At 38.5% G+C, this 9,186-nt stretch overlaps 2 protein-coding genes across 5 annotated transcripts in view; one reads left to right on the top strand and one right to left on the bottom strand.

Moving 5' to 3' along the window:
* naa35 (N-alpha-acetyltransferase 35, NatC auxiliary subunit) overlaps positions 1–2,618 on the bottom strand; it is an 11,340-nt gene extending 8,722 nt beyond the window's left edge. The window contains exons 1-2 of the mRNA XM_005916185.2: positions 2,492–2,618; positions 43–171 (exon numbers count right to left, since the gene is read on the bottom strand). Coding sequence (XP_005916247.1) covers positions 43–163 — 121 coding nt within the window. The 5' untranslated portion in view covers positions 164–171; positions 2,492–2,618. The remainder of the gene's footprint in view (positions 1–42; positions 172–2,491) is intronic.
* Positions 2,619–2,628: 10 nt separating this feature from the next.
* agtpbp1 (ATP/GTP binding carboxypeptidase 1) overlaps positions 2,629–9,186 on the top strand; it is a 28,552-nt gene continuing 21,994 nt past the window's right edge. For 3 of the 4 annotated variants that reach the window (XM_014331399.2, XM_014331385.2, XM_042218349.1), the window contains exons 1-3: positions 2,629–2,906; positions 4,239–4,297; positions 5,467–5,597. In XM_014331399.2, the coding sequence (XP_014186885.1) occupies positions 4,266–4,297; positions 5,467–5,597 (163 nt within the window). In that variant the 5' untranslated portion in view covers positions 2,629–2,906; positions 4,239–4,265. Of the gene's footprint in view, positions 2,907–4,238; positions 4,298–5,466; positions 8,536–9,186 lie in introns of all 4 variants that reach the window. The other variant, XM_042218348.1, reaches the window with a different exon arrangement.

Raw genomic sequence — 9,186 nt, 5'->3', positions numbered from 1 at the left:
CACACACACACACACACACACACACACACACACAGTCCTTACCTTTGCAGGCGCTTTTGAATTCATGTGTAATATCAACCCAGTTGGCGTTGTTCTTCATCTTTTCTGGGATACCCAGCCCCCAGCCAGTGTCATCATCATCAACTGCTGATTTCATCACCATGGTGACAGCTTAAGGCACATAGATAAACATTACATTAAATTAACCATTACATGCCAATGTAAAGCATTTTGCTAAGTCATCCATCCAACTGCCTAGCCAACTTAAAAGTTCAGGGAGGCAGTGAGGGGACCAGCAGCCTCTGTGTTTCTGTGTCTCTGTGTTAGCATCACAGCGCTAACACAGAGATGCAAACAACCATGAACTCTACTTGCACAACTACACTTAATGCCAATTTAGAATCAGCAATTAACATACGGTTTGTGGGAGGACACCAGAGCACCCACAGGAACCCCACAAAGACACATGGAGGATATGAAAAAAACAAACAAACACACACATAAAGCTCCAAATCTGCAATGTCTCCACACTTTTTTTCCCTTTGCTGAAAAGAAAGATTTATTTTCCTATATAAAAACATTTTTTCTCATTTTTGTATTTATTTATTATTTTAATAACAGATATAGCCATGCTTGTACCTGATGAATTCTAGCTCAAAGTTAGTACTAGGTCCTTGTTATAATTAGCTCAGCTAATGGCATAAGAGTTACACTTGATTAAGAGGTTTCTTATCTTATTAGGTTTTCCTTGCTGAAGTGAAATCATATTTTCCTCAGGTCATAGGCTAACAAAATTCTAATTCTTGAGACAATGTAACTTCAATATCCCTAGGATTAGTGGGGTTAGGTTAGCTGGTGTTTGGTGTTTAGTGTGATTGTGAGTGTGAATGGCTGTCCATCTCTCTGTGATAACCCTGCAACAGACTGGTGAGCTGTCCAGGGTGTACTCTGCCTCTTACCCTATGGTAGCTGGGATGGGTTCCAGCCCCCCACAACCATGATAAGGAGGGGAAGCAAATGGATGGATGGATCGTCAGGACGTATTTCCACTAACTACATGAGCAAAAATCATCCACGTAAAGGATTCAGGTTCATGAGACACAGCCTGAGGCATGTCATTAATATAGATGGAAAAAAGTAATGAACCTAAAATAGATCGTGTTATACCATAAATAACATTTCCAAGGGGTGACCTTTAAGAATCATTATTTAATTCTACATAATATTTTCTTTCCAATAAAAGTCTTGAACCACCTCAGATATTTACATAGATTTCCTGTGTGGATTAGAGAAAATCCGAAGTAAATTAAAAATTGTTTTAAAGTCATTAAATATGTACACTGTACAATCATTCCACAGTGGAAAAAGAAGAGTTCAAAGAAGTCATCAAAAGCCCAAAATTACCATGACATTTATGCCCATAACGAATGTATGTAAACTTCTGACCAAAACTATATTGGCTCTATATTGCTTGTAGAGTAGAATAATCTACAGTTTCAAAAGACTTCTGAAGGTAGTGTATATTATACTGTATATTAAATATAATTTTATTACTGAGCTATGAAAGGTTAGTATGAGTAAAGTACCTTGGCCTAATAATAAAAAACATAAACATTTAAAACGTCATCATGCAGTGTAACAGTTGTAACACAGCTCAAAGTTAACGTACAGTAAGAAAGTGAATGTGATCCAACGTAATAATATAATTCATTGATCAGTCATAAAGCTTGTTTTTTGCTTCTCAGCATTAAAACCGCAATGCATTATTATTTTTCAACTGGAAATGTGTCAATTTATGTATGTTCTTAAAAGCTTTCACGCATTTTTGTTTACATTAGATCTTGACTCACTGAAGTTTGACGAGGCTGATCTAAGCTAACAACAGAAGATTAACATGTGAGCTGACTTGAGAAGCTTGTTATGGCCTAAAATGGTGTAAACTGCACTCCAGAGTGCCCTGGAAAGTTTCAGCCGTCAACACTAATGAACTGATGTGGGTCAGGGAGAGTTGGAACCCATTTTTAAATGATTGGTTCATTCACCTGTAACATATATAACGTTTAGAGGACATATAAGAGGCAACACTGGTATAGATGCCTGAATAAAAAGCCTATCAGAAATCGATATTACCCGCTTAAATGATCAATGAGATAAGTAGTAACTGTTTGTCTCCTAACATATACCTTTTTGAAACTAATAACATGGATGTCAAAAGGTCACCTAAGTTTACACAGTCCTCAAAAGCGTACTAAAACTCTTAGGCAAGATACATAATTTTAAAAGACACGAGATGGTGTGAGTTAGCTATCACCAATCGTCACATTAGCTAGCTTTACCGTGTGCAAACAAGCTAATGTTGCCGACACTGGGTGTTCTCTGTGAACAAAAGCTGCTTATGGATGTTTTAACAGGTTAATCCATTCCACTCAGGCATATAAAACACGAAGACTGTTACTTAGAAATTATACTTTCGCTGTAAATCAGCACGTACCTTACTATATTGTATTAACCATGTAGCTAATCAAAGATCCCCCCGAAGACTGTAAAAATTGGCGCACATGAATGACGTAATCAGCAGCAGCGATTGGAAATGTAGTCCTGTGAACGCCAAGCCTAACGGAACGCTTATGGCTTAAAACAAGACCAGTGATGATATAAAACGATTTTTGAATTTTAATGATTCAGTGAGCTAATTTACGATGTTCATATCGTAGCATTAAATGCCGCTTACACCACGCGCAAAGACGTAACCACTCTCGCGGTGCTCACTAACTGCCCCCTCTAGTTGTGTCTGTTCTCATCTCATCATCATCAGGGCGTTTCAACGCTCAGGAGCACAGTAGCTGTCGCCTCTTATCTCGCAACTACTCCTCCACCCTAAACGGGACAGCTCCTTTTTCATACAGGTTTGTACAGCTTCTCTTTTGTGTTGCTATTCTAAAGAACCACTGCTTCAGCTAACATCTACTGTGTGCTGTTTTTGTTAGCATATTCTTCAGTTAGCTAGCCTGCTGGCGCAGACAGCCAGTCTTAATGAGTGACTAGCCCAGCAGGTGCAGCTGCCACCAGCTTCAGCTAGGTTGTCTGACTTAGCATCTTGTAAACATGTACCGTACAGAGGCTTGCCTAGCTGTTTGCCTTTTCACCAATAACCCGCTAACATGACAACCCCCATGAGCTGGTGCAATGAGAGCAATGACCCTGGTTTCTTAAAGGATTTTGGATCGGGGATTGTGAAGTAGCTCTATAGGGTTATTTCGACTTGTTTACAGCAGTCTTGTGTAAGCTGACCTCTATAACATGTCAGATTTCATAACTGCTTGAGCAAATTTTAAACGTGTACATGGTCTGACCTCCAGTTTCATCTTTGGTCTTCTTTAGCCCGTTTGTAACAAAGGCGTGACCATAGATTGTGCTGTCACTCTTAGATAAGGCTCTATCCTTTTGGTAAAACGGGTGATGGGCATGTAAGCTTTGCAAAAGTCTCGTTAAGGAGTAAAGGTGTTTTTTACTTATTTACCTTCAATTCTAAAGTAATGAAGTGTTTTAGTGTGGACATTTCTAGCACATTATAACGTTATTACAAAACTCCCTTGTGTTTAAAAACAATGGAGTAAATGGCATTAGGCACCAGTGATGACCACGCTCTAACACATGTTTGTGACCCATCTTATCTCAGCCCATAAATGCTTCTGTTTTGAAAGTGCAGCACACTAACTCGTCCAGTCTTCTTGGATTCACCTGCTCATCCGTTTCGGTTAATGATACCGCACTAAGTTGACTTGTTTAACGTGTTTTCAAACCTTGTGCTCACATTACCTTGACTGCGACTGTTTTGTGTGGATATCTGAGATGAGTTGAACAGCTCCTTTTGTTTTGTGTGAAATCAGTTGAGAGGTAATGTGTCCCCCAGGTGGTCCCAGCATGCACTGCTGGGCAGATACACAGAGGACAGGTTTTTAGTCTGCTACGGAGCAGCTACATATTTGCAGACTAATGGCTTCTCTGCTCAGTGTGTCCCCTAAGTTGACAGCTTCTTGTCTGTGGGGTGACTTCATGAGGCATGCGTACACTGTAGCCAGGGACACTTAACTTTTCTGTGAAATGGTTTGGCATAGTAGCAAGCCTGGCTGCAACAGAGGGAGTCCAGTGGGGTAAAGGTTGACATGCTTGTTTCTAAAATGGTGTTGAAAACCTCTTCCTCTTCATATCTAATCTACATGTTCTTTCACTTGCAGATGACTTGAAATGTTGATGTAGTAAAAATGAACAAGCCCAAAATGGCCACAGAGAAGGGGTGAGTTGATTTGCATTCAGAAAGCAAATAAAAATGTCATTACAGATGTGAACAAAAACAGGCATGGGGTTTGTGATGTTTGTGCATGTGTTTCTGATTGAAAGCTGCTCTGTCACTGCCATCTGTTCACACTCACACTCTCGTGCCCTCTCTCTCTGTCTCAGTGAGCCTTTAGTGTTATGATGCACTTCCACTTTTGTTCTGTTTTACCTTGTTAAGACTCTTCGCAGAAGGGTTTGACCCTGCTTTTCTTCTTGTGCAGCAGAGCCGAGACTGGTAGATAATTAGCGGACCTTGCTTGAAACAGCCATTTGATATGTCAAGACTGAAAATAACAGCTGTCCTTAATGCTGAGGCAATATACTTTGAAAAACCTTCGGTGTATTTTGGCTTTCCAAAATCTTTTTTTGTGTGTGTGTGTGTGTTCGTCATAGTGATTAATGTAGTATGTTAATTTAGGCTTTCTATTTTTTGTTCTGTGTTTTCCTTTTTCTGTTTATACTCTATTCTTCTCTCACTCCTGACATTTTTTGCTATTCTGTATTTAGCATACACTTTCTGTCTCTCTCCTTTCTTCTCTCTCTGTCTTTATAAGGACATATAAGACATTTTTGCTCCCCTGGGTAGAATCAGGGTCTTGATTCTCTGTCCAGTATTTGCCGTTGCTGTACCAACAACGGACCTCTAACCTCGAGTTTCCAGCTGAGTGCTACTGCGCTAAGATTATAAGAGGAGGACGGATCAGTGCTCCAGAAATGAAGTGAAACACAAAGAGACAGCTTTGTTGAAAAGCTTTAATAAATGAATTTTAGAGTCATATAGTCATAGACTGCTAGTTTGTAATCACCGGCACTGCTAAAAGTAACATGGAAAAGGCTGTTTTTATTGGATGCTTTCTAAAAGTGGGCAAGGACACACTTGACTCAGTGTGAGTATATGAGGTCACTGCACATATTAGATCATGCTTTACATTTGTTTTCCGGTGCCAACTGCACATTGTGATTAATAACATTAGCCTTTTCCCATAATTGCGTTGATCATCCTGTGTGTGTGTTTTTTGTTGTTTTGTTGTTGTTGTTGTTTTTTGTTTTTTTTTTTTAAACATACGACTGAATTATCCTGTTGGATGCATTGTTCTAAAAGTAAAAACTGATTTTATTTGTTACAAGGGTTCCCAGTAACTCCAGGATAGTGATGCTTCTGGGCCAACTGGAAAGGATGAATGGTGAGGCCATGGTCAGGGATGTCGAAACAGCAAGACAGGTCACTACAAAGATCCTTCATCTCATACAGACACAGGGTAAGAATGTGTGTAAACATGCACAGTGATACATGTAATCTCCTGAACTCCGGTATAGTTTTGTTATCTTGAGCCAAGTGCGATCTCAGTGAGCAGTCCTGGCCTTGAATTGCATTGCTGGCAGTGGAAACAGCTGCAAAATATTCAGGCACTGTAACAAGTTATAAAACAGCATTTCCTTGCAATTTGCAAAGTGATTCGTTTGGATTGTGTAAGCAAGTATTCGACGTTATTGATCAGAGGTTTTTGATCACCTCCATATTTTTGCTACAAATGTTCCCTTGGACTCGCGATAAGATGCTTAGAATTAGGAGGTCAAAGGTTCCTGTGAAATCACTTTTTTTTAAAACTCCCAGTAATTATCTGGAAGATCTTCAGTATATCTGTTGGACATGTATGAACGTGTACAGACAAGTACATGTCTGTAAACTGCATCTTTAGTTGTTGGAATAGTGACGCAACCACAAAGTAGTATATTTAGTTCCAGGATGCAAGTCTTGCTAATGGGCAGTTGTTTGTGCAACTGTTTTAAAGCTCGTGTTTAAAATGAATGAGGATACAACCCTAACCTTTATTTTAATGGTCATGTATGTATAGACGCACCAGTCATAACTGATACAATCATTTCTTTCAATTCTAGAAAAAGTTTGGCCTCAAATATGAAGTTTAAACAGCATTTAAGATGTATTTGAATGTATTTATAATGTGCATGCACCCACATTTATAAGACTAACAGCTTAATTGAAGGTGCTAACACAATAAGTGTCTCTGGCTGATCCCACAAAATGAGCCCAATGCCAAAGCACAATATGACTACAGTTAGCTGAGAAATCTTTATTACAATAACCATGGATGGGAATGATAATGAGTAGATATGCCTAATGTGTCAGAGGGCACAGTTTTAGAGTGTGTTCAAACACATCTGGTCTTTGTACAGATGGAGGGTTTGCAGCAAAATGATTAAGTTATCAGCAGAAGCTGTTGGAACTGTTTGGATTTAATCTTAAGACTTAATTGGTTTCTGTTGGTTCTTGCTGTAAATCAATCAGTTTCTGAACATTTAATTTCTATTAAATGTACATCATTTTTAAGTTTGTACCATTCGAAGTCTTTCAGTGGAACTATAATGACCAAGTGGAAGAGTTGGTTGTTATTGTTTTAAGACTTAAAGGCAAAGATCTGTGTGAAAGCTTTAAAGAACTCTTATTTGTATTTCAGTCAAATGCAGCAGAATCAGAGTTATTGTCCATTTATTAAGTACATTTCTTCCTCTCAAACCCATCTGTACATTTCACAAATGCCTTGATGCCTAGCTTCAGGTTGTGGGGAAAATTCCCAAATTCGTAGAAAACTTAAAGTGTGGTTGTTGTGTAAATAGAGATGCAGTAGTTCGTTGACAGTCAAGATGTGACCCCCATTCTCTGATTACTCCTTGAAAGGAAAATGGAGACGAAGATCTCATAACGGAAGAAGGTGGCACACCAGGTGTCGGACACACTGATACATGAGTGCGTCTCTGTTAGCAAGGAGCTAATTACAAAAACGAAAAACAAACAGCATTGTTCTGCTGCTGTAACAATTAAAAATTAAAGGACTTGCTTAATTAACAAACTCACAGAGGCTTTTGATCCTGTGTTTACAACATTTAGTATTTGAAACTCGTACCTCTAACCTTTACAAAGGTAAAGTTATAAACCTTTAAAAAAAACCCACAATCTTCAAATAATGCTATCTTGCAAAAAAAATCAATTTTTGCAAGATTTTTGTTTGTTTTTACTTATAATAACATAATAATAACAATATTAGTAGTAGTATAATTATATAATACTACTACTACTAATAATAATTATAATAAACTAATGTTGTCCTGTAGCACAGTTTTAAGTTACTGGTTTTCAGTGCTTGTCAGTCCCCTCCTCCTTTGAGAAATTCTGCTGAATCATGACATGATGTGATTTCCAACTACTTCTTCTCTCTTACTTTTCTTAAATTTCACCTTTCGTCTTTCCGTAACTTGTTGCTTCCTCCTTCAAAGCAAAGTCCTAGCTAATCTATCATGAATGATGGGCACAGTGGAAAGGCTTGTCTGTGACTCTATCAATCATGCAATATCAGCTGTTCCTCTCTCACCTGTTGCTTGGCTGTCTGTGACACCATGCCTGCAGTCTCAACTTGAAATGTGTATGAGTGTGACGTCGGTTTGAGGGAAGCGCCGAGGTCTGTAACCCTGCATGCAGTAACTATACACCCCAGGATGGACTTTGCTGTACTCTTGTCTCAAGTTCAGGGTCTCAGGAGCTTAAGAGGCAGTCAAGAAATACCATGAGAAAGAACAAGGGAATGTCAGGTGCTGTAAGGGCAGACAAAATGTCATCTCTTGAAATAATTTTAAAAGGGAAAAGGAAGATAATTACTCCACATACTGTACCTTTGGACATTTGGTTTACTGCAAAATGAATGAAATTTTGAATTTTCTCCGTATTGCATGGATCCTGTGGGAATTGTAGTGTCTGTTTTAATTTGGTGGTAATGTATCATCTACCCCCTCTGCATAAACAGAGTTGTCTTATGCTGATGTCTATAGGAGCTGTCTGTGGATTAGTTTCAGGTATCAAGGCAGAAGAGGGGCTGATTACCAGCTTCAGAGAGCCCTGACTCAGAGGGCAGAGTTAGAGGTACGGTTGAAAAGTAGGAGGCTTGGACTGACTAATTGAGGAGTTAGTGAAAAGCATTGATTTTCAATCTTTGACAACACATGATTTGAGGTGTCAAAGAGTTAAGCTTTTTGAATCAGTTTTAGTACTTCTGTGGAAGCCTCAATGGGATCTTTTGGAAAATAGACATTGTTTCACGTAAAGCTTCTTAACTTTTTATCCTCAAATGGAGTACCGCTACACCAGGAGACACCATCAATCTGTGGTTTCCTTGGACACACCAGGTACAGTTCAGAACACCTTGAGTAAAATTTAAAGTATATATATATATATATATATATATATATATATATATATATATATATACACACACACACACACGTATATTACTTTGAGTGGGTAGAGTGAGAGTTGCGGTATATTGCATTTCAGTTCATGTGTGATAATTTTTCACTGTCAGCTGTTACAGCCTAAAAATTACAGTTGAAATGAGTGGTGATTGTTCAGTCTCGAAGTTGAGTTTATTTTATAGGATTCTTATATAAACAAACTAATCATCATTATTCAAACAATACAGTTGCCCTTGTGTGACCCTTCATTACTCTTTAGTGGGGTTGGTGTTGAAGTGCTTTAAAAGGTCTGGCATAGCAGAAACAAGAGGTTACTGCTTTACTTTCCAGAGCACTTGTATATGTGAATGGGTCCTCAGATATGCAAAGTATTTGGCATGTATGTATCACATTTTGAGATACAATTTCAAGACATTTATTTCTATATTTGTAATCATCTACAATTTCTGCTGTTAGTTTACAGAGAGCATTTTGCAAAGGCGAATACTTGTACTTGATTATCCCTTTGTATTCAGGACAGGACCAATACTGTCCTTTTTAGAGGTCAGGAATCTGTCAGCTCCTAAATAACAGGACCAACATAGG

This window comes from Haplochromis burtoni, unplaced genomic scaffold, assembly GCF_018398535.1.
Source record: "Haplochromis burtoni strain Fernald_Lab_line unplaced genomic scaffold, NCSU_Asbu1 Contig_18, whole genome shotgun sequence".
In the NCBI taxonomy this organism is placed as follows: Eukaryota; Metazoa; Chordata; class Actinopteri; order Cichliformes; family Cichlidae; genus Haplochromis; species Haplochromis burtoni.
This window is presented reverse-complemented; position numbering and strand designations above follow the sequence as displayed.